This window comes from Pangasianodon hypophthalmus, chromosome 14, assembly GCF_027358585.1.
Source record: "Pangasianodon hypophthalmus isolate fPanHyp1 chromosome 14, fPanHyp1.pri, whole genome shotgun sequence".
Lineage (NCBI taxonomy): Eukaryota > Metazoa > Chordata > Actinopteri > Siluriformes > Pangasiidae > Pangasianodon > Pangasianodon hypophthalmus.
The window spans coordinates 4715982-4742322 of NC_069723.1; the positions used below are offsets into that span (position 1 = coordinate 4715982).

At 38.3% G+C, this 26341-nt stretch overlaps 1 protein-coding gene across 12 annotated transcripts in view; it reads right to left on the minus strand.

Moving 5' to 3' along the window:
- Positions 1–2886: 2886 nt before the first annotated feature.
- Positions 2887–26341, minus strand: part of LOC113544562 (cGMP-dependent 3',5'-cyclic phosphodiesterase) — a 173878-nt gene continuing 150423 nt past the window's right edge. For all 12 annotated transcript variants that reach the window (XM_026943406.3, XM_053239551.1, XM_034310565.2 and 9 more), the window contains 18 exons: positions 22510–22640; positions 21313–21424; positions 20753–20792; positions 19006–19069; positions 17903–17984; positions 17514–17688; positions 15123–15235; positions 14160–14360; positions 13822–13892; positions 12453–12575; positions 11968–12055; positions 11508–11555; positions 8087–8161; positions 7253–7352; positions 6468–6580; positions 5968–6006; positions 5590–5696; positions 2887–4485 (listed from right to left, as the gene is read on the minus strand). In XM_026943406.3, the coding sequence (XP_026799207.1) occupies positions 4251–4485; positions 5590–5696; positions 5968–6006; positions 6468–6580; positions 7253–7352; positions 8087–8161; positions 11508–11555; positions 11968–12055; positions 12453–12575; positions 13822–13892; positions 14160–14360; positions 15123–15235; positions 17514–17688; positions 17903–17984; positions 19006–19069; positions 20753–20792; positions 21313–21424; positions 22510–22640 (1917 nt within the window). In that variant the 3' untranslated portion in view covers positions 2887–4250. The remainder of the gene's footprint in view (positions 4486–5589; positions 5697–5967; positions 6007–6467; positions 6581–7252; positions 7353–8086; positions 8162–11507; positions 11556–11967; positions 12056–12452; positions 12576–13821; positions 13893–14159; positions 14361–15122; positions 15236–17513; positions 17689–17902; positions 17985–19005; positions 19070–20752; positions 20793–21312; positions 21425–22509; positions 22641–26341) is intronic.

Genomic DNA, 26341 nt, shown 5'->3' on the forward strand with positions numbered 1-26341 from the left:
TCATGTTTTGCACTACTTTATAGAATTTGAATAAAAACACATTCAAGTCTCATTTTAGGAAATTTATTGGAAAAAAAAAAATTCACTGCAGTTTTTATATTCATATATTTATGATAACTGTAACTGGCCTTTTCTCCATGTCAGAGACAGGAAATGTCTTTTTAAAGACACAATCCAAGCTGTACATTATGTACACAGTGTTCACGCGAGGCCACGACCAGCAAAACCAACACTTTAGTACAGAATAGAAGTAAAACATAATCAACAGCGCCACTGTAATCCCACAACATTGGTTAATTCATCACTGTTATTTTTTTTTTTATCTTTTACTGGGACTAACTGGAGGGGAAATGGTGATCAAATGATAGTTTTTTTTTTTTATTATTATTATTAAGCTAGTCATGTAATATTTTTAAAGTATGATTTTTTTTGTTGTTGTGAGCAGCCCTAAAGTTACACTTCTATTATAAAGTTCATGTTTTAGACCTTTTTAAATTTTAAATCTGAATTATGCAGAAATGTTTAGGAAGGCCACTAAAGCTAAGAAAAACCACTGATAGTGAAGAAAGACCACCAATACTGTCGTTACATATGCTCTGTTTAAATAGATAAAATAACTCGGTTTTTTAAACATCTGTTAATTACATAGAATAGAGAAACATTTCTTTAAAGTCATATTTACAGTAAAGTTCGTCATGTTTTTCAAAGTGACGGGGTTGGCACAAGAGAACCTTTAATCAGTTAGTAAGGGAAAAAGCAAAAAACAAACAGAAAAGGAAAAATTCATTTCCACCTACAGATACGAAGAAATACCAGAAAATATGTTCAGTAAAAGTATGTTGTAAAAAGTAATAATTTAAAAACACACATTATTTACACGTTGCAGGAAGGACATATTGCACATGAGAGCTGAAGCTGAAAACGCATGGTCCTGTGTGTGATATTAAACTACAGCATGGAGGACTGTAAGGAAATGTGATAAAATCATTGAAACAATAAAAATTCAAGTCAGTGTGTTTAACAGAACGAGCTCGATTTGAAATGAAACTAACTCCTTTTAATGATTTTTTTTATGTTTTAAGAAATTTGGCTCATGCATGGTGTATGGAAATTAATTTATACGACTGGCTTTGTGGCTTTCAGTAGTAAATCACATGTGGAAAGCTGAGGTGGTGGCCATGTTGACGGAGGTGAGAAAGTCTTGGCACCCTGTAATTATTTTTAATCTAATGATTCTGCAACTAAATTATCTGGACAAGCAATTATCTGGACAAGCAATGACAGATCATTAGAGTTTGATGAAATAGGCAGGAGTTTTTTTTTTTTTTTAAACATTTAATTATATGTATATATAAATATATCTATATATATATAAATATATACATACATATATATACACACACACACACTGATCACCGACATTAAAACCACTGAGAGGTGACATGAATAACATTGATTATCTTGTTACAGTGGCACCTGTCATGTGGAGGGATATATTAGGCAGCAAGTGAACAGTCAGTTCTAGAAGTTGATGTGTTGGAAGCAGAAAAATGGGCAAGCGTAAGGATCTGAGTGACTTTGACAAGGGCCAAAGTGTGATGGCTAGACGACTGGGTCAGAGGATCTCCAAAATGGCCGGTCTTGTGGGGTGTTCCCGGTATGCAGTGGTTAGTACCTACCAAAAGTGGTCCAAGGAACCAGAAGGTGCGAGTGGGGAGTGAAGGCTAGGCTGTCTGGTCTGAACCCACAGAAGAGCTACTGAAGCACAAACTGGTGAAAAATTCATGCTGGCTATGATAGAAAGGTGTCAGAACACAGAGTTCATCGCAGCTTGCTGTGTACGGGGCTGCGTAGCCTCAGACCGGTCAGAGTGCCCATGCTGACCCTGTCCACCGCTGAGAGCGCCTACAATGGGCAAGTGAGCATCAGAACTGGTCCATGGAGCAATGGAAATAGGTGGCCTGGTCTTATGAATCACATTTTCTTTTACATAATCTGGAAGGCCGGGTGTGTGTGCGGTCCTTACCTGGGAAAGAGATGGCAACAGGATGCACTATGAGAAGAAGGCGAGCCGGCAGAGGCAGTGTGATGCTCTGGGCAATGTTCTATTGGGAAACCTTGGGTCCTGGCATTCATGTGGATGTTACTTTGACATGTACCACCTACCTAAACATTGTTGCAGAACAAGTACACCCCTTCATGGCAACGGTATTCCCTAACGGCAGTAGCTTCTTTCAGCAGGACAATGCACCCTGCCATGCTGTAAAAATTGTTCAGGAATGGTATGAGGAACATGACAAAGAGGCCAAAGTGTTGACTTGGCCTCCAAATTCCACAGATCAGCACAGTGAAATTCTTTTCTTTGCATATACCAGCTTGTTAGGTAGCTGGGGTCAGAGTGTAAGGTCAACCATTATACAGAGCAGAGTGGATTAAGGGCCTTGCTCAAGGGCCCAACAGTAGAAGCTTGGCGGTGCTGGGGCTTGAACCCCCAACCATCTGATCAGGAACCCATTGGCTTAACTTTTGAGCCACCACTGCCCTAATGTGCTGGGATGTGCTGGGATGTGCTGGACAAAAAAAAAAAAAACAATGGAGGTCCCACCTCGCAACTTACAGGACTTAAAGGATCTGCTGCTAACGTCTTGGTGCCAGATTCCACAGCACACCTTCAGAGGTCTTGTGGAGTCCATGCCTTGATGGCTCAGCTGTTTTGGAGGCACAAGGGGAACCTACACAATATTAGGCAGGTGGTTTTAATGTTATGGCTGCTTGGGGTGTGTATATATGAGAAAACACACACACCCATATATATATATATATATATATATATATATATATATATATATATATATATATATATATATATATATATATAACATCTAACATTATTAATTGTAAACATATTAAACTGTTATATTGATTGGATTAGAGATTCATTACTGTAATCTAATTCGTACGCTACACGAGCTAGCATGCTAGCAGACTCAGATTTAGCCTTGGGTTTGACTTTCACACCCATGTTAACATGCCTGCACACACTGAGCTGAGCTTTAAAACTGTGTGTTTGTGTGTGTGTGTGTGTGTATACAGTGTTTAACTCTACTCAAAAAGGCAACACATATACGTGATAAGGCAAATCCATATTTATACATAATTCTGTTTTCCGCCTGAGAAATGAACCTCTTCACGTGCCTCAGAGGGTGCCGTAGCCCTTAAAATTCCTCTGATAATGTTATATACAAGAAATTAGAACGCTGCTGGTGCGACGTTCCCAGAAGTCAGGAGATTTGTACTGAAGTGGCCTTAAATTCATCAGACACAGTTTACCTTGCAGTCTTTGGGTCAATCATGATGATAAACACTGAACTACACAGTGTTCAGGTAAATGTTGTATTTCTCATCTCATAAACACAGCCATAATGCACTCTGTTCCAACAGGAGCTTGTGGGGGGAATTCCGGCCTGGAAAGTGAGTGCAAGTTTTTCAGCTTACCTGAACTGAAGCAGAGTCACGTGACAGGATGAGGGATTTCAGCAGCCTTTTAGGAGAATGATTTGAACAGCTGGGACAAAAGTCACAACAATCTGCTTTGTTAAGTTACTAGTGTGAATGCTTTACTAAAGTGTGTGTGTGTTGTTGACGTTCACTAAAATCTCACCTCATCTCATGTTCTTCTCTCCTCACGGGAAGTCGCACTCATGAGGATTTAAAAAGGGACGCAAAGGACTTCTAATTTGATTGTCTTTACAGTTTAAATAAAAACCTCATTCTGTGTGTAAAATTAAAGAGCTAGCTTGCGACGATGACATTTCTACAGCGATGCTTACTCAAAGAAACATTTCTCATTTTATAAACTAACATTCAATTCTATACATTTGGATGGAGTTTATGATGTTTACAGCAGGACAGAAAAAATATATAAAATCAAACACTGAGGCTTTGTTCAGCTATCAAAACGTTAAGTAAATAATTAAAGAACATATCCTTTGTAATATTCAACAAGAAAACATGAGGCTCCGCCCCCGGCCCCACGACAAGTGAAGTGTTCTGCTTGCGCAAATGGTTCGAATGGCAGGAAATGACATCATTATCTGCAGCATATCAGCTCCGCCCACGAAACACCAGTGTCTCGACAGTCATCTAACCACATCCCAGTCTGTTCCCTCTACAACGCTGTCCTTCCAGAGACGACATAAAGGCGCAACGTCTACCTGTTTCGGAGTGAAAACATTACGCTTCCAGGAGTTTCACTGGTCCGTCTTGCTGCACTCGTCATCCAGGCAGCCGTTCATGCGGTGACTGTCGTCCCCGAATGCCCCCTGCGCCTGCATCAGCTCGTACTCCTCGTCCAGGAAGTCCAGTGAGTTGTTGCTGGGTAAACCGCGGATAGTGAACTTGTGTGAAACTTTGGTCCACTGCTCGCGATTCGCTGCCACTCGCTCGTAGAGTTCTGCAGAACGTGGGAAAATCTCATGCAGCAGCCTATCAGAGAGAGGGGGAGGGGCAAGAGTGAACAAATCAATTAATGTTCATATCAGAGCTAAGCCGTCTTACACAAAATTGCTCTCTAGAAGTATTGGCACCCTTGGTAAAGTTAACTGAAAAAATGTTATGGAACAATATGTCTTTTAGTCAGTTAGCTTAATATCACACTAAAACGTGTAGAGAAATCTATCCTTCAATTAAATTACATTTATTCTAAGAAAATAAAAATATAAGTTTTGATCAGGGTTAAAGTACAGAGACAGAAGCACTGTAGCAGGTTCTACCAGAACAAGAAGCCTGGATCAACCTACCAGATCACTTCTTTAGAACATTATACAACAGATTTTATTTGGTTTTAGATGGCAAATAATTTCATTAAATTAAAGGCAAACTTGCGATTTGGTTTAATTTTCTGTTGTTTTACCGCTTACTTCCCAGTGTAGTAATTATTTTGGTTTTAAGAAACAGTACCATGTTTATAAAAATCTACTTAAAAAATTGTTCAGCTCTTGTGGCTGAATGAACACAAATCCCCACAGCCACGCTCCAACATCTAGTGGAAAGCCTTCCTAGGAGAGTGGAGCTTATAAACTGTGTGGAGCAAAGGGGGAATAAATCTGAAAATGGGTTGTTCAAAAAGCAAATATGAAAGTGATGGTTAGGTATAATAAATATATATATATATATATATATATATATATATATATATATATATATATATATATATATATATACATATATATATATATAATTACATTGTTTAAAAACAGGCCAAGTGCCATAGTTTTTGTTCATGTTTAAGTAGAGTATCATGTGACATATGACAAATATAATTATTTATGCTATCGCTATTATTATTACATTAATTATAATAATTACATATGTATATTTAGCAGATATAATTTTAATTACCTTCAGTAAAAATATTTGGTATTTATTTTTATAATACTGATAGTAATTATAAATTAGCACCTTAAAGGGTTCTCTGGTTTACAACAAAGGATTTGCCTTAGGATCCAAGTAGAACCCAGTGAGAAAGCTAGAACCCTTAACCAGGACCTCTCAGCTGAATATTTATAAATAGTCACGTGTTTAACTCACTTGTAGATGGGCATTGCGATGTGTTCCATAAAGCTGATCTGCAACTCGGGGATGTATGCCTTCTCCCTGTCCATCATCTCACTGGGCCTGTTCCCCATCGCTTTCTCCTACAGACACACACACAAGTGTTCATACCACAACAACAACAACATAATAATAATAATAATAATAATAATAATAATAATAATAATAATAATTACAACCAAAGTCTAATACAAATTATGTGCTTTGTGGCTTTTTTTTTTTTTTCATAAAAATTTCATTTACTTTATCTCTCTCTCTCTCACACACACACACACACACACACACGCAAAGAGAGAGAGAGAGAGTAAAAGAGAATAAATATGAATGCATACACACACAAACACACCCACATACCAGATCACCCTGAGAGAAAAACTCTTTGTAGATCAGCTCCTAGAAGACAGAAAGACAAGATGAAAAACAAAATAATAAACATAACTCTGACTTTTTGACTTCTGTTGAGTTTGGATAGATTCCTGTGGCATTAAACTGTAACATAACTGTAAATAACTCATCATTGAGATGTTTTGGTCCTGTACATAAACACAGTACATGTCTGAATAAAACAGTTCCTTTAAGGTTACAGTGCAGAAGCTCAGCGAGTTCAGATAAACAGAAGAAGACACGACACTTCTGAAAGTAAAACTCGACTGCTTCGCTGAATCGAATCCCAGCACAGAGCTGAGCAGGTGAAGCCCCAGCGAGGCGTGACAACCTGACTGTAAATATAGGTGTCAAGACCAAGCTGTAAACGTCCTCCAACACTGAACTTCTGCATGTAACCTCAACATCACGGTTTCATTTCACATCCAAGTGAAGAAGGGTGTGTAAAAGGTCAAAGGTTATCCTCTCACAGCAATCTTCCTGGTGGTCTTCCAGCCCTTGGTCTGATCCGAGAGGTCACAAGAGGTCATCAGTAGGCACAACAGCAGGCTGCGGTGTGTCTGGCTCTTCGGGTTATACCCAGCTACAGGACATCGTCATCATTATTACAAAACAAATTAACCTGGATTTTATGACATAACATCATATCAGCTATTTGTAAAATAAGTAAAGCTGCTTGCTTTCTTTAAAAAGCTTTACAATTATTTTTTTTAAAAATCTGAAGCACGTAAAAAACGACTTGCACATAACCAAAGCTTCTGCACAAAAATCACACTTTCATTGCAAATATAATAGTGTATAAAGTATAAATATAATAAAAATCAAATATAAAAAATATTTTAAAAATACAATCAAGTCTCTTTATATGTAAACAATAAAAAAATAAAATAAAAATCTTCCAAATTAAATTCCAATCTTTTCCATTTGTGACAGGATCGGCTCAGGTTCTTTCATTTTTTCCCTCTGATATATGATCTACCTTTTTTTTCTGGTTTCAGCCCAATACTGATCACGGGTATGGGATCAGTGCTGGATCTAATACAAATATAATTATAAAAACTTGCAAAGCTTAATTTATTTTAGTATCTTACATGGCTTAGCTGGAATTAATCTAAAATACAGCTGAATATCCATGTTGTAGTGACACTGTAGTTATTCCCGCTTTCTGTTTTTTCCAACAAGTGTGTGTTGCCATCACACAGCATTTATCCAGTATAAAAACCTGATTGGTTCTATAGTGAAGTGTGTGTTTTACCCTCTGCCATCTTCTGCAGGTCTTTAAAGATGCGCAGGTGATGAGCCAAATCAGTGGCCAGAATAATGTCTCTCATCAGGTCCAGCATCCTCTGGTAGTCCTGACAACCACAACACCACACCGCACTTATTAAAACACTTAACACTAAAGCTCACTTCACTTGAGGTTATTTAACACTCATCAGTTAACATCAACTTCACCATTAACACACCATCACTAACATTATCAATACATAACTAACAATCTATAAGTATTAATTATTGCTTTTTTAAATAATAAACCATTTAAGCAAATAATCAGTACATTTGTTAACTGTTCATTCCATCTGTGAGTAAAATAAATCCTACACTGAGTGACATGAACAAGTTCGGATCATTTAGGAACATACTGTCAAAACGATGATGATTTCCCAACAAACCTTTCTTTCTCTTGAGTCTATCTTCACAATGAAATATACATTTTAATTCTAACATCAATACAACACTAGTTTTGGCTTCATTAAGTATGCAAATTTTTGCATATTGTATTAGGCAAAACAATAGAACTAAAAATTGAGATATCTATTGTTAAAAAAATACTGTTCATCTGTAGCATGATGTCATAAATAGTTGTATTTATCATTATATGTTTTTAAAACAAACAAAAAATAAATAATACTGAAACCATGAAATAATGTCCGGTTGCTTCTACTGCTAACACTAAACACACTTTCAGATTAGTGTAAAATCATGTAGTCTAGAGCTGTACTGGTTTATAATAATAAAGTCAAATCAGTGAAATTAGGAGTTTGGAGCTCCACTGTGTAATAAATACTGTTTAAAGAACAAGGTGTACCTTTCTGGAGAACTTTTCAAAGATGTTGCAGCCATGTGTGTTCAGGATGGCGATGGCCTGAGCAAAGTGATGTCTCTGTTCAAACACACACACACACACAGAATGTTGCTCACAAAGAAGTCCACTAGAGGACACCAGAGTTCCACGAGTGATGATGTTCACCCGGCCCACTGTTATCTGTCTAAACACACTCTTACAAAATGACTTTAATTTGACACAGGTGTTTAACGCGGTTCTAATGTTCTACCTGTTCTCAAGTGTTCAAGCAATTCGCTCTTCTTCTCTCAAATCAGAAAATCCCAGTAATGAGGTAACTTGGAAATATTTATGACTTTAGTTTCTGAGAATCTATAAAACACCACGCTGCTGCTGAATTCTGGATTGTGATTGGTCAGAAGGTGTTGATTAATTTTCTATAACAGCAGCTTTGACAGTAGTGCAGCTGCAAATCACACATTTATATGTTTACGTTATATTAATGCACTCGTTCTCATATGTTATCGTTTCTATAGCAACAGCTCATTCACAGGGACTTGTAAGGAGGACACTCCACATAAATGGATTACAAACAGTGATGTGGTGAAATTTTCTGTAAGGAGATGTTTATTTAACATTTATAGAAGGAGTCTCCAGTGTCAGCGCTTTGTAACAGTAAAGCTGTAACTTAAGTTTTTCGACATCTTCAGGACAGAGGAGTTTACGCTTTGCACTTTCTCGGTAACATGACTAGCTGCGTTTTTTGTCGTATTAATTTCAAGAGACAGAAAAAGAGAGGCTGGTGAGGGAATGACTGTTTATAGCTGCTATAACAAAGTAAGTGACAACAGGAACTAAGTTGTTTTTTAGACATTAAATATAACTATAAACAAATAAACAGTATGATGTGTCGTGTTTTAATAAATAAAAAACTGTAATCGTTGGTAAATTGGGTGGGGACGCTTCATCACACCACCTCATCACTCAATATTTTACTGAAACACACACACACTGTGTTTAATACTTAAAACAGAAACATACTTTTTTATTATTATTATTCTACTTCCAGTTATGTGTCCATAATGTTATAAATGAACAGTCCCTAGCCACTAGCCATTCAAAATGGCCAACAGGACTCATCATGACCTTTAACGATAATTGCATCTGACACATTGCTAACACACACAAGCTGAGGTTGTGCCCTTACGACCTGAAGGTTATGAGCTTAAACCCCAGCACTATTACAGAGCTGCTGTAGTGCCCTCGAGTAAAAAAATCGCTTAACTGTCAGCTGTTAGGTCTGAGATTGCACCGAATTACTCATCACCTGCAGGTCACGCAGATAAAACCATCTTCCATGTGAATATAACGTTTATATATAATATAATGTTTATATATAAAATAATGTTTACAATATAGAGCATTATAAACATTAGTTTCAATTCAGCATGCTTTCTAATTTCACACGAATGGACACTTGTTTAGTAAAACTGTCAGTCACGGATGTTTAGACATGTTTGCTTACACAGTGTTAATTGTGCTTATTAGTATCCGCTTACACAAAGTAAACACTCCAAATGTTCTGGATTTATTCCGTGTAACGGAAGCTTGTTAACTGTCATACACTGTATAGGATAACAACACCTCTCCACATACATCAGTTAATAATCACTGCAAAACATCCTAAACATTAACATTTTAATTTATGATCCACTGAAACACAGCAGTCACAGAGTCATGCCAATTAGCTACGTTATGATAATAACGAGTCACGAGTTATGAATGCTTAGCTCTGTTTGCACACACACACACACACACACACGCACACACACACACACACACAGTTTCTTATGGAAATTATTCTGAAAATTGTTTTAATTTAATTCATTTCAGAATGCAGGTGAATTAAAGATGTGCCAGCTGCAGAACAGTTTAACACACATTAAATGCCAAAATAAGCCTGTGTGTATATAAATATAAAAATAAGGATAAATATTATTTCCCCAAGAGGAAGTTTAAGATTATTTAGAACTACTACAGGAATCATATATAGTACATTTCTAGTTGCCAGATCAGCCCCACGTGTAATACCGGCCTGGAATAGACCACACATTCTGCAGTTGCTTTTCCTGATTTAATATTTACTGCTTTTTAATTTACACAGCATAGTCGAAGTAAATTCGTAATAATTTGGATGAGGAGAGGATCTAGCGAATTGTACCTTTCATCATAATTTTATTTATCTGAAAGATTTTATCTGCATTCCTGCTCCCACAGAATCCGACCAAACAACACACACACAGGGGAAAGATTTCTACTTTATACTCAAATTTTCTTAAAGGCATCTTACAAATCCTAATGAATACAGAATATCTAGTGTAGGAATACAGAATTATCTGGTGTAGGAATCTGTCTGTTGTGTACCACGTGGAGTAATTAAATAACTAAATATCGGCATGGCTGTGAATCGGCCGTATGCACGAGCCGCCAGGGCGACATTCACTATAACCGCACAACTGCGAGTGTGACACTGCTTTTATACAACAGTTCTATAAACAAGAAATTAATATCAAGTGACATTTCTGAGGAATTTTACGTGGCGAACACAGATAATCGGAGCAGATAACACAGTGAAAAGTCCCAGTGCTGTTATATTAAATATAAGGACTCTTGGAACACTGCCTGTCCAATCAAATTAGTGAACCAGAACTAACTGTTGTATAAAACACTACATAATTGTGTATAGGGTGTACCTTACACCTTACATATTCTTGAAGTTAGAATTCCATATTTCTCTAAACTGCTAATTTTCAATGACAGTTCCATGTTAGATCTCTCACTGCAGCAGAAGCATGTAATGTTAGCTGGACATACAGCTACACTGCACTGGCAGCCACCACACTCTCTTGCATTGTCACAAAGGGTTAATTCAATCATGAACATCAGCCACGTGGAGCGGTCTGTCACTAGAATGCAGGGGGCTCGGCGCAAAACCCTTCTGGTCCACTGCAGCCTCTCCGCTTAAAGATTTATCATCATTTGGTATGTTTGGTTTGTTTGGAATGATTTCCCTTGTTTTAATAAATAATGTCCATCTGTAATTGTGTCTTTCTTGAAAAATAAAACAATAAAAATTTGATATAAATAAAAAGAAACGGACCAAAAAAGGAAATTTGCAAGAAATGAAATACAGGTGTTATTTATCTTTAGACAAATTTGAAAAAATATTGGAAATGACTACAGCAATTTACCCTAAAAACTAAAAACAATTACAATTCAAAACAAAAACAAGCTTATACAATTAAAATGTACGAGTAGTAATTATAGATAAATCATTACATATAGGTTCAGTTGAAAGTAAACGTTTGAGTGAACACTCGAGAACACTTGAGTTTGAGTGAACACTCGTTTGTGTGTGTGTGTGTGTGTGTGTGTGTATGTATACCTCCATAACTGATCCCTCAGAGCTGTAAAGGGCTGCAAGAACAGATTTCTGAAAAATAACACCCAATTTATAAATACATCAAAAACTTTTTACATGCATCTAAAACTTTACAGCATTTTAAATGTTTACTGAAAAATGGCATACCAAAGTATTTTATATTATATTCTGTAATATAAAAACCAAATGAGGTGATGATCAGGATGCCCAAGCACAGGAAACACTTTTAGAGCCCCATTTCCATAAATACTGATTATAACTGATTATAAAGGTGAGAATAAACTGTAAAACTATAAACTGTATAAAATCTAAAGAAATATCCATGACATCACTGTGTACGAGTGTTTAATTTATCCTTTTTTGGTGTGACCGCCACATTACATTTATGTAAACCTCTATATTGACGATCATCTTCTTCTGCTTTATTATTATTATTATTATTATTATTATTATTATTATTTACCGAGGCCACCTGGAAGGAGTTGTTTGTTCCTCGGTGGTCCAGATCATGGCACATGCAGGACACAAAGAGAGCGAGGATCTCAATGTCCCTGAAGAGGAAACACACATCAGTGAACAGTTATCTGTGTGTGTCTGTGTGTGTCTGTGTGTGTGTGTGTGTGTGTGTGTGTGTGTGTGTGTGCGCGCGCACGTGTGCGTGCTTTCGGACAGAAAAGAATATTTGGCAGCGCCATGTTAAAATTTAACAGAGGTGCTTACTTTATTTTATACTTTAATTGCAGTTGCAGATGATTGCAGCTACAAATGACCAATGGTTCAATATTTTCAACAAATAAACTATTTCATTGTTTAATTAAGTGAACTGAAATGGACTAATGCCTGTGGAGGGTGTGGGAGGAGTCAGAGGCACACATTGATGACATCACATATCAGAGAGTGGTTAAAAGTCTAGTCATTGTGTGTGTGTGTGTGTGTGTGTGTTCTTACTCGAGGTAGTTGTTGAGCTCCAGGTTCTTGTAAAGCAGATAGCAGAAGTGAGAGACTGAGAATGCATGCATCCAGTTGTGGTAAGGAGGATCCCTGTAGCCCTTCTTCACCATCAGACAGAACCTGCACACACGTACACACACACACACACACACACACACACACACACAAAATTTAGCATGTCACCTGTAACAAAGCTAATGATAGCTAATTAAATTACCTTTAATAATTCCACAAGGCAATTTAATTTAATTTAATATTCTGGGCTAAAACTAAAAAAGTATTTATAATCCTCAAGTGGTGTTCCACTAGCACAGTTCTCATCCAGACTCAGGAGATCGAGGGAACTTTATTTAGAAAGATAATCGCTGCAGGTTTGATGTGATGTACATATTTTAAAGATGAGATGGTTCTAAGGAAAGTCAAACCAATAAATGCAAGAGAACTAAATTGTACCCTCTGTGAATGTTTAATACAAGGTACAGAACACACATTAGTTCTGAACTCAGGAATTATTAACTTTCATAACATGTTTTGACTGTTTACGAGACAAATAGTGATGCACACTTTTAATCGTGCTAATAAACATAACTTCAAATGCTATAAAATTTAGACCATGTCACAGAATAAGAAAACAGCAATAACATGATGAACTTCGGTGAAATTAAACATGAATAAACTGTACAACAGAGTTAAAGAATTATTGCTGATTTTGTTGTGTAAATGTCAGTATTCTTCTCAAACTATCATCAAAATCAATCCCTGGTTATAATCCACTGATCACACATATTATAAAAATATTATTTAAATATAATTATGAATTCTCATCTCTTATTTCCTCTCCCAACTGCGTGCGTGCACACACACACACACACACACTCGAGAGGAGCAGTGGAATGAGAAGGGCTTTAGGGGCTTCATTTCCATCAGTGGTGTTTATATTGATTATAACTGTGATGGTTATTATATAATAATCCTGTTACAGTTAATGTGAGCAGGTGTGCAGGAGTAATGAGACTTCTTCTGTGTTAATCATGTTTAATAGCAACCTAGCTAATAAAAATAATGAAATATAGAGATAAAAAATATACACAAAGAAACATGCTAACAGTGATTGATGGATCAACCTGATGTGCCAAATTTCAAAGAAAAAGAAAGAAAGCAAGAAACAAAAAGGTGAAGTATATAAACAAATGAAAAATGACTATGAAAGAAAGAAAGAAAGAAAGAAAGAAAGAAAGGATGGTGGACAGAGGGAGATGGAATGATGAAGAGATACAGAAACAGGATGACAGAGGGACAGCAATATAGAAGCAGGATGATGGGGAGGGAGAGAGAGAGAGAACATGATGGAGAGACACAGGTTTACCTGGCCAGAGTGTGGAGGTCAATCTTGTAGGTGTTTATGAAGCCCATATCCTCAAACATGCTCAGGATTCCCTAGAGAAAGACAGAGAAAGACAGAGAGAGAGAGAAGAATGAATGAATGAACAACCTTTCATATGTGTCTCTAACACTCACTCACTCACCCACTCTCTCTCACTCTTTCTCTCTTTTACTCACTCTCTCACCCTCTCTCTCACACTCACTCACTCACCCACCCACCCACTCTCTCTCTCTATTTTACTCACTCTCTCTCACTTGCCCACCCAATCACTCTCTCACTCACTCACTGTCTCTCTCTCACTCTCTTACTCTCTCGCTCACCATGGGCGTGGTGTCATCGGGCAGGGAGCGGGGTGTATAGGTGAACTGAGAGAAGCTCGGGTGGAGGCTGTGTACAGGTTCGATTCCTCTCATCAGCAGCCGGCTCACCTCCTCCTCAGACACCTTCATGTGGTACATCATCATCTCATTGGCCAGGTGACTGCGGAACTGAGCCTCATGTACCTTCTTATACAGCAGAGACTATGGAGGGGAGAGAGGAAACACAGGGATTTACACACACACACACACACACACTGTATGTTCACAACAGCAAACGACAAAGCGACAGGTGATTTTCTCTGTACATATGTGACACACAGTCATGATTTCAGCGACACCTGCAATCAGATTTTCTCTATTCAATGCAAATTACACACAGTAAAGTGACAAATCCAGCTTGAATAATTCCTCGGACCAATCCTCGTCCCGGGATGGGAAATACCGTTATTATGGCTTGCACATTACCACTTACAAGACACCACGAACGCAGCATAAGTTCCTACTCGCAATTAATTGAAATTGAAAATTAATTATTTGCAAATAAATTATAAGCATGGTTTCATCTTATCCTGTTAAAAGCTCTCATTAAATGTGTATACAGATGTTACAAAGTAAAATAAAGCTTAGAAGGAAGTAGCAGAGATCGTTGGTGTCTCTGGTGAGTGTACGTAACTAGTACATTTAGCTCATTTTGCTAATCTAATCTGAGAATGAAGCTAGTACGAAGCCATGCATGTAACACATAAATCACACTGATTAGTGCATTATTTAATCTGTGTTTAACTAGTTAGCTTTAGAGCTTTATATATAATTAGAGCTTTATATATAGCTACTACTGTTTCTCATCGGAACTCAATAAAGCTGAACAGGCCACGCCCACGAGAGACAACAGTAACGTCACAAACCGTCTCAAGAGTGACACACTCGCTACAGTACAGTGATTAGTTAGTTAATCCCACTCACATGGGCGATGCTGATCCCGCAGTAGATGGAGAAGGCTGTGGCCAGGTCCTCATCAAACCGGTTAAACCACGGACCATTTGTCTTATTCACCAACTCGGCAACACCAATAACATCTGCAAAGAGAGAGATAGAGAGAGAGAGATGGTGTTATAATTGATCATATAATCTCCCAATACAATAAGTCAATGTCCACATGATATACATTACAGAATACTCATAATGCACTTTGGTATTTTATACAAGCTGAAAAGCAAACTAATGAAGTTACACTTGCTGCCATTAACTGAAGCTTTGATGTGAACCATGTGAACAACCTTAAAGCTACAGCATAGGGGATTGCACCTACTCACAGAAAGAACATTTTATAGAGTGATTTTTGTTGCGTCCTTCTGCAAGATAAACACAGTCGGAGAGAATACAGGGCTGTGTTCCAAACCACAGACTTCACACTAAATAGGAAGCCTAAATAGTAATCACACCACTGGTGTAGTGGCCTAGTGTTTAGTTCAGTAGTAAAGGGTTTGGGGCTCGACCTGAGAGCTTAATCGTCAAAGTGTTAAAAGAATAAAAACTGACTGTCACTATTACTTTCGCTAGCACACTAACATCAGCTCATTTTGACTGGCTTTATTGTAGCGCACAGGACTTTTAGGGGCAGGTTTTCTTTCTGGTGTGATGACGGTGCATGCATCGTGAGGAACTCTTATGCACTGTAACTTTAAATGGACCAAATGTTATAAAAAATTATAAAATGTGTATTTACATATATTATCACTTGTGCTACACTTGCATTTCTGAAAAAGTCATTTTATCAGATCGCAGTGCATTCTGGGTAAGGTCTGCTCTGAAGTCTCCTGTTATGTCTACAGGCCTAAAGGATCTCTCCAAGGGTCTCTCACTCTCTCTCTCTCTCTCTCTCTCTCTCACACACACAGCTGGAAACCCTTCAGTCTTGTCCTGAAAATACACTCAAACACACAGAGAGCATCCAAATCAGCTCTAAACACTCCACACAGCTAATCTCCCGCTAAAAGCATCTGAAATGTTCCAAACACACACCACACACACACAAGGACACACAGATGAAGACACACACATCATCATCACCACACAAATCTGATCCCAACACTTGGGGCTAATCTGCTCCTGCTAAAAGCACCTAAACAAAACACACCCACCCACACCCACACACACACCTACCAGTGAGGGAATTATCATGTCAGACGAGGCTAGTTATTTCACTTGGCTCCTCTGGGGGAACCCTTAAGGGTTCTAAGCAGATCCTAAAACTGATGGTTTTCTTCTTCGGGGGTAAAGAACTCTCGAAGAACATTTGTAGCATGCTTTCTGGTAAAATGCAGTTATATACTCCACTATGTCACAACGCCTGAACATCAGACCCATAGCTTGCTAGAATGCTAATGTGTCGTAGCATGAACAGCCTGTATGCTAACTAGATAATCAGCAGCTAGGATGGGAGATGGAATGAGAAACCATCACCAGCTGCTCAGGCGACTGAGTTAATCAAATCCAATGTAGACTCAGACCATCTGTTTAGGGTTTATATACTAATTCAACTGTAACAATTGTTCAAAAAAACCTGCTTTATTAATCTTAATTACAAATAATAAAAAACAGTATTTGTGTAAATAGAGACACTAAAACCTCAGAGATCCTCCTGATTGCAGGTCTGTGTGGAAATCAGAGATCTGTAGACTACACTAAAAAAACATTCCTCCACATTTTTCTCCACAGTGAATTAACTTTAACACCACTACTTAGTTATCATTCATGAAACATTAACTTATAGTTAGCTAGGTTATCTAGCATGCAAGTGTTGGTGAGGAGGTTAACATGAACACCAGGAGATGGTTAGTGACTATAATTAGATTATAATTTATAAATCAATTCTAAGTTATCAAGGAATCTTGTTTTTACATTAAATTAAATCAAAATTAGCATTTGAGCCAATCAGGGGCTTCATCTGTCCAGCCTGGGGCTGTCCTTCTCACCCAAAGGGGATAAAAAGCAACATAAAATTTAATAGAACTGTTACAGAAACACGATGGTTGTGACATCATCACGCATAGTACAGGCCTCAGCGTACTTCGTGTGGAGACGATGTTCAGCTGCTTTCCACCTACAATACAAGGTAACTGTGGTGCAAATGACTTCTATTTCCCAACCTCTGACCAGGAAAAGCCAAAGAACACGCTCTCACAGACATCATCTCCACATTCAGTACAGTGAGGTCTTCACTGCGTTCTCTGCTCTGATTCAGAAACTTGTGCAGTTAAGTCTCAGTAACTGACAGTGAACTCGTCCACTCACAGCATGCTGGAAACACAATACAACCTCTTCACACTGTTCCCAATCTGTTTACTTCCATACCTCCATTCTCGTCCTTGATGGGGAAACAGAGTATGTTGCGTGTGCGGAAACCCGTACTGTCGTCCACGCCACGGTAGAAAAGTGGGTGTGAGTATGCGTCCTTAATGTTGAGGATTTTTCCCGTAGTGGCCACATGACCGGCGATGCCCTGATCTGCTGGGATACGGAACTCCTTCTGTTTACACAAAATAAAACATACATTAATAACATGCTAACCATGTGACCCAGAGTCACTGTTAACTACATTTACAGCTGTTCAGGCACAAAGAGTATCATATTAAATAATATTTTAATCAATGCTATATATCTATATCAGTACTGTATTATATCATCAGTATAACTATAAGAATTCCACTACATGCTATATGGCTGTATCTCACACACAATACCTCATCATCGTTCACTACGCCACCATCGAACACTTTGGCCACGAGTTCATGACTGACACGGTCGAGCAGGAACACTGAACAACTGAGGGAGGGAGGGAGAGAGAGGAGAAGAATAAAGAAAAATGAGAAACAAACAAAGGGAAGGAGAAATACAAATGAGAATTCTTCTGTAATTATTTATCAGTCAAGCCACCTCCTATATTCTCATTTGTATTTCTCCTTCCCTTTGTTTGTTTCTCCTTTTTCATTATTTATTCAAAAATATACAACACTCCTTTCCTACACACACACACACACACAGGACAGTGAGCGTGTTCTTCAAAGCTTACACTAATGACGCTGATGAAGCTCTTTTAAACAGCCTCATGAGAGAAACATTAGAGTTCATCATTACAACTTCACTTCTCCCTCTATAGTGTGTGTGTGTGTGAGAGAGAGAGAGAGCGAGAGAGAGAGAGAACTCTAATTGACACATATGGCCGTCACGTCTTCATTTTGTGCGAGTAGTTCCTCATCAGCCAGGGGGTTAATAATCTGTTACAGAATAACATCTGGACTGTGTCATTTTCAGAATGCACTTGTGTCTGAATGTACAAATTATAACAGCGTATTATAACAGCAAAGAGGGGATAAATCTGGAATGGGACGTTCAACAAGCACATATGGTTATGATGGTCAGGAGTACACATACTTTTGGCTATATTGTTTATCATCACTGATGCACTAACAGCTAGCATTTGTTCTTCAGCTCTTCTTAGTTCAGCTAGATGACTACCGCTTTTTTAGATACAGTTATTCTAACTTGAATAGTTACTACTCATAACTTTCTCTGGGTAAATATTGTTAAAACATCATGAAAGGAATTTGACTTCTGATGTACCCCAGTATCTGAGTAGGGTTCCTGCTCTTGGACCTGAGCAGGATCGCTGTGGCAGAAGACCCACACCAGGGTTCTGTTTAAACACTCTAAACACTGTTCAATTATCAGGATATTACCAGCTAACCATAAATAGCACATAGGTTCATATTTACGCTGTATTTGACTGTTCTGTGTGTGTGTATTTGTTTGTACACCAGAGAGTGCGAGAGAGAAACAGACTCACATCTCAGCATTGCTCAGGTTCCGAGCCTCCACAATGATCTCCTGTAGTAGAACCGACACGTCGTCTGAAAGAGAGATAAACAGGTTTGTTAGCACAGCTCTCTCTGATTATAACAACAACTGTTTAGCACGTTTTCATCTGAACTAAGGTGTTAAAACTGACCCAGTATCATCATCACATAGAAGTTTGTCTATAAAAACCACACCAGAGTGTGTAGATGAGTTCCGAAGTAACTTCATTTCCAGCAACACTTCCAGTATGTTCACACTAGTGAGTGACCAAGCTGCCGATTCATCATTATGTTTTACATACATGTGCAAAACAGAGCCACGATTTCAGCAGCATTTGAGGTGAGATATTCAAAATTCTATGTAAATTAGGTATGAAGAAGACACAAATCCAAATGATTGGCATGAACGATTCCTTGGACCAATCCTACAGCACATGTGGACCAACTTTTGTCCAGTCCCCCGCTCGCTGTAATTAGCTCCCACTGTTTACATACGAATACTTATAACTGTGTGTTCATCTTATCCTGGCATATACGACCTCCTGAATTATTAAATGTGTACAGAGACATTAGGAAAATAAATAAAGCTTGGAAGGAAGTAGGAGAATGTCTGGTGAGTGTATGTAGCTAGTACAGTTAGCTCACTTTGTCACAAGCAGCTTTACAGATACCTGGACACAGATCTGGATTAGTGGTCCATAAGAGCTGAAGATTTAGAGCCTGTGTGTGTATTGACAAATGTGCATGGTTACACACAGGAAATGTGTAATCCGTGCATAGCAGTGGAATGCTCACAGTGTTTTTTACACACCATGACATTCCCCATGCAAGGAGACCAAGAAAGATCGATAACACCACGGAGAGGATTAATAATCAACCGGGAGACGCATTGATCGGTCCTCGGATCACACTGACAGCCAAGGAACTTTGCTCCACACGTTCTGATCCTCAATATCCTCCCCACTGCATTGTTTAAAGCACTTACTGTGCATTTTCTGTCTTACATTTCACCATTGTTTCATCTACACCTACCCACCCACACCCACACACACAATCCTGGTAGTAACCTACAATCAGTTCGCATTTTCGTCTAAAAATCAGATTACTTTGCATTTGAGTAGGAGACATCTACATGTTCCCTAGTTTCAACTGCATAAAAGTACATAAAATCTAAATAAAATCTGACATCTTACATTTGGTTTGAAGCAAAATTCCTTGGCAAATGTCACATGTCAGATATTTGCGACAAGAGCAGAATGAAACCAGCAAGAAGGACAAATCAGGACAGGACCACAGACTGCAGATACACAACAACTGTGGATAAATGGTATTATTTTTAAATATTATATTAATGTTTCCCTGAAGGACGGCAATAATTATGGAGACTATGATATAAACATCCCAAAGCAGACCAGTGCAAATGTCTGCAGACCCAAAATGAAAAATTTCCATAGCTACAAAACAATTGTGTGGTCCAGGTTTCACAAATGTTCTTTCATTAGGTAACAGAATGGTTAAATAGTGCATGTTAAGATATTAATATATATTTTTAATATTAATATTAAGGTTTGCATCTTGTTTTCTGAATGTGTTATAAATAATCATTAATAATTTAATAAAAGCCCACACTTTACCCTTTATATACAGCTCAATATTTATAAACATGCAAATGAAGCTCCAGTTGAACTCTGAGTCAGAATCCGAAAAAAAAAGGTCTGATTTCTGTTTTTAACTCACCAAGGTGTGTGAAGAGATTTTTGGCCACCTGGAGCAGAGCCTGTACACACACACACACAAAACATAACAAACCAATCAATAACAGACATCCGCATATTTTCTTTGGCATTTCACTGTTGTTCTGATCTAATTAATCACCAAAATGTTCAACAAATAAAGCAATAACAGCATATAATGTATACAGTACATATATAATCTATACATCCCTAATATACATAGAGACATACACACTTAAATAAGACTTAAATAAATAAATTACTGAATAAATTAACAAAAAAAAAAAGAAAAACTATATGATTTGGACTTCAGGGTATGCTCTGACAAAAAAAAATGCAGCTATTGAGTAAATGCATATAAAAATCAATACGAGTGCACAGTGAAATGTGTGTGAGAAAGTGTGTGTGTTTCCTGAGAGAGTTAGATCAGGAGAAGCACTCAGCAAGTCGTGAGTCGCTGCTCAGCACTTTGTGTACCTGAGAGACCATAGCACTCATCCCTACATCTGTTCATCTCTCTCTCTCTCTCTCTCTCTCTGTGTTCATCCATTCCCTCATTCCTACCTGACATTCAAACTTTAGTTTCTGCTCCTTCTGGAAGGCAAGTGTGCTGGTGAGCACCGTGGAGGTGTAACAGAAACAGTGCTGGATCATGTGTTCATCTGCTGCTGAGTATCTACAGAGAGAGATAGAGACAGAGACAGAGATAGAGATAGAGACAGAGATAGACAGGAAGACAGAGAGTGAGACAGAAAGAGACAGACAGCTTAGACAAAAAAACTTCAGAACTTTTTTTTTTAATAAATCAGATCCAAAACTGCAGCACACTGTCATCATGATAAACTGATCTGTAATCTAACCTGCTGTGTGTGTGTGTGTGTGTGCGTGTGTGTGTGTGTGTGTGTCTTTCTCTCTCTACACACACTCAGAAACATCAGGTGTTCCTGCAAAAGATTTAAAGAGAAGACGTAAAACAGACGAAGGGATGAAACAAACGACAGGAATTTGGAGATGAAGTTCAGTGTCTTGACAACATCTGCTACACACACACACACATTCTCTAGAGAGATATTATTTTGTTTATCCTCAGTGAATTGGGGTCATTTGTGTGAGTGTGTGTGTGTGTGTGTGTGTGTGTGTGTGAGAGAGAGAGAGAGAGAGAGAGAGAGAGAGAGCGCATCAGTGTGAATTACAGAAAGCTACCATGTGTTACTGTGCAGATGTTACACATTAGCGTGTATGATGGTATAAATTTACTGAAAGAGTTTATGTCACTGTAGTGAACAAGAAGAGGTTTTAAAGCGTAACCTTAAATTTATTCATAGTGATATGACTATCACTGAATAACAGACTAAAGAAAATAATAAAATAATAACAATAATAAAATTTATTTGACAAACACTAATCTGAAATAATGGTGTCCTTAATGCTAACTAATAAACAAGTGCTTGGACAAACTGTCACAGTCTAAAAAAAAACCCTCATAAATTGAAAACCCAAATGACTTTCTGTTCACTATATACGCTCAATACATAGGGTATAAGGAGTGCTGTACACTCTTCTAGTGTAAAATGAAAAAATGAGGCTGTATGATTTTGTTGTTTTTACAGTTTTCATGTATATGTTCGTGAAAATGTCACAGCGTGAACCTGCACATGTCCATTTTTTAGCATGTGTTATGAATGTGCTAGGACTATGTAATTTCTTATTGTGCCCCCCGCACACGCACACACACACACACACAAACACACACACACTTACTTCTGCCCTCCCTTCTTGTTAAAAGTGCATGCTAGCGCCACCACCTGGGCAGTAGCCTGACTCACGACGGGCACACACAGCATGGAGTGAGCTTCAAACCCCAACATACTGCTGAGCTGCCTTCTCTCCTCCTGAGAAAAAAAAACACATTAGAATAAACTAAGGAACATTACACTGTTAAGCACACAGATGATATATTACCAATAATTATCCTTAAGAGAGAAAGGGGGTTTGTGTGTTTGTGTAGATTTCATATAATTTATACGTATACCCACAATATCCACAAAAAGTATATAATTACTAGCTTATAATGCCATACTCTTAATTTTAGCTGAGCTAAAATAAAATTAAATAAAACTGAACCACATTGACTGAACTGAACAGACCAGAAGAATCGTAATGCTAGGTCAATCTTTAACTACTGAAAATGCTCATTAAAGTCTGTTCCTCAAAAACAGTCCTTATTTCAGTATGTAAACAGTGCCAATGAACTCAGAATCAACCAGACAGTGCTTCTTTATTTGGATCGTTTTAGAAGAAGATGTGTACGGCAGTTTTACAGAGAGAACTATTTATCTTTTTTTTCCAAGCTGGAGGAACGGCATCTCATTGCAGTCTCACTAAAATCAGCCATGGGTACAAAACGAGTTGGCAAAGAGAAAGCTGTAAAAATTTGACTCCCAGTTCCAGTGTGTGGCTCCTGGCAGCACTCTCCTCTGGTTCTGTGCTACTGGTGGATGTCTGTGAGTTTAGTGAAGTTTCTCTCTCCAAGTCCATTCAGTCACGCAGGAATCAAGTTTCACGCCACTAGAAATACGCCTGTTGGTGCTGGAGAAATGAGGGCTGAGCAGACTGAAAATGAGATTTAGATGATGCCTCAAAAAGTGGCACAGCTGCTTAAGAGGTTTGTTGCATCTTCATGCTGGGGAAATGGTTCTGTTTATACAGGAAACACATGAAATGCAAAGTACATACCAGCAATATAGTGTACACAGGCTTTTATCACAGACCCGGCACCGGTTGCTATGAGATGCCCTTGTGCGGGTAATCAGCCTAAGCGCACTGCACCTGGTCGCACCTCTTTATAAGCCCTCCAAATGCCTCCCTCTGTGTGTGGACATAGATCTGTGCCATGTAACAGAGCATCACCATGCTACTCTGATCTCCGATTTAAAGAAAGAAAGAAAGAAAGAAAGATAGAAAGGAAGAAAGAATTAAAGAGAAAGCATTAAGGAAAAAAGAAAAAGAACTCAGAATTAAAGAGAAACTATTGAGGAAAAGAAAGAAAAGAAACTCAGAATTAAAGAGAAAACATTAATGGAAAGAAAGAAGGGGAGCTCAAAATTAAGGGGAAGCCAGATTTAAGAAAGGGAAGAAGGAGAACTCGGAAGTGCAGGGAACGTAGGTTAAGAAAAGATGAAAAGGAACGTAAGACTAAAGGGGAGGCTGGAAAGAGAAAACCTTATTTCGAGATAAATATTTTGGTCCTTTAAATTAAGAAAGATTTGCTCCATTATCATTTGGTGCCTTTAAGTTTGGCCAGGGAGAAGGTCATTCTTTCTTTCTGACACCACATCGTATCACGTAAGCAGCACTACCCTCACGAGCATTGCTCCTGTTACCAGCGTTCCAAAGCTACTTGATTCATTCCTCGGCTAAGGTGCTTGGTTTTGGTCGAGCTGTTTAGTAGCCAGAGTGCACTTCCTTGTCTGTCCTGCTCTCGCACTTGGTTCCCTTAATGATATATTGTCCTTTCGGGCACAAACGGGCCCTATACTGTGCCACTACCCACACCACGCACATAACATATAGGTGCTTCACTGTAAATTTAATTAATCAGTCTCATCAAAGGATCAGCCTCATTAAATCAGTCTCATAAAATATCCCCTTTTGAAGTTAAGAATTTTAATTAGAAAATAGTTACTTTAAATATGTAAAAGTAATTGAAACCTCAGTTTTAGTTGAGAACAATAATAATCAATGACTTGCTTTCTGCAGGCTTAGTTCTGAATAGTTTGGCTGACTTAACACGATCCATGTGACATACGTGACCACACCTCTGGTATGTGAAACTATGATAACAGGGAATAGAAACATGTCTGGGACTTTAAAAGACTTGCATGTGGTGGATGGCCAGCGACAGAAACTTGAAAAATATTTCCAATGACAAAATAAGTTCCAAAGTGCAGTAACACTAATGGGAATAACGAGTTTGGATTTTGTTTTTCCTCAACATAAATGGAGATCACTGAGTGATCATGTTAGTAAGCACAGAGTGAGATCTCGTGCAAAGATCAAGGATCGATGAAAAGAAATTTGCAGCAGTGCGCACGATTTACTTTGTATAAAAGAATGCTGATTTTAATGCAGCTTCAAATTATTCAACACACTAAAAATTAAAAGAAATAAGTTTCCTGCCCAGATGTACAGTCTTACTTAGAGTTCACTGCGACCACAAGAGGAATGCGGTTCAAGCCTTTGAAGCATCTGTGTGCGTCTCTCTGAATGAGCACAGATGCGGCCTTTGAAAGAGTTGTCCTTGTGTTGTTGCAGTTTGTTCGATGCTGATTAATGGCAATGCAGCATGTTTTAGTTTGTCTTCATGTGCACTTTACAGATTGATCCGTTCATGGATTTACTTCCTGACAGTTGGCTTCATAACCCATGAAGGTCTGGCCATCCAAAGAAGTTGAAACCAGCTGTTACGCTTACAGTTAAAAGTCAAAGTAAATTGCATGGAGAAAAAAGAAGGACAAAAACATGGAACTGGGTAGCATTGGTTGATTTTGCACCATTGGGAGTGGTGAGCATTTCTCTAATTAGAATCTCAGATGAGAGAAAAGTAGGTAGATGCAGCTAGATCACGCATGGCAATCAGCATAAGAGAGATCCATTGCAGATACCAGTTGGACCCAGAGAGACTGGACAAAGGTTGGTGAAGTCCTTTTGATGGTTTGCTGGGTGATGCATACTCGTCTTACGTACGGTTGCTGTAAAAGTACTTTAATAAATGTGCACCCCCTATCTGTGCATCCATGGTACCTATATTCAGAAGTTTGTGAGCTAGAATCCTGTTGGTGTTTCCAGAAATAGAAGAAAATAAAATGCAACGGATGGCATCATGTTTGCGTGTTGGCCTTCAGATTTCTGGTTTAATAGCTGTTATCCGATGGGAAATCGGGACGTTCAGAATAACACCACAAAGTACTTGTGCAATAAAATAAGAGCTATTTGTTCAATGCTGCAGGAGGATGAGGAGAGGAGATGGAGAAACAAAACACCGCACTCATGTGCATCATGTAATGGTCAGTTTCTTCTGTATGCTTTATGTAACTTCGTATAAGGAATACAGCTAAAGGAGCAAGCAAAGAGCTCCAATTTAGCTTTTCTACCTCGTTTATCCCTCATTGTTCCTCCACTGCTACTGCAACCTTCCTTACTGTACTGGCTTTTTTTTTTTTTTTTTTTTGAAAAAGAAGAGTTTCTGTCCTTCTATTAATATGGGCACCAGACAGCAAGCTGAGAGGCCTGTAGGGACTTAGGCCCACTGATGAGTAAGGAGGCTAAGAGCACGTGGATGGGAACTCACATATCTCCCACATCCCCAGAGACGCTGTTAGACACAGTATTACCAGCGCTATCTCTTTTCTCATATAAGAGGCTGAGTACCCGCCATTTCTCCTCCAGACTTTGCCCTCATGCTCTAGTTTCTCAGACACTAATACCCGTCCGACTGAGAGCTCCATGCACTTAACCCCAACTGGGTTGTAGGGCTGGGAGATCTGCCAAAAATATCATATCATGACATTTTCAGGCTGGATCCTGGTCCACG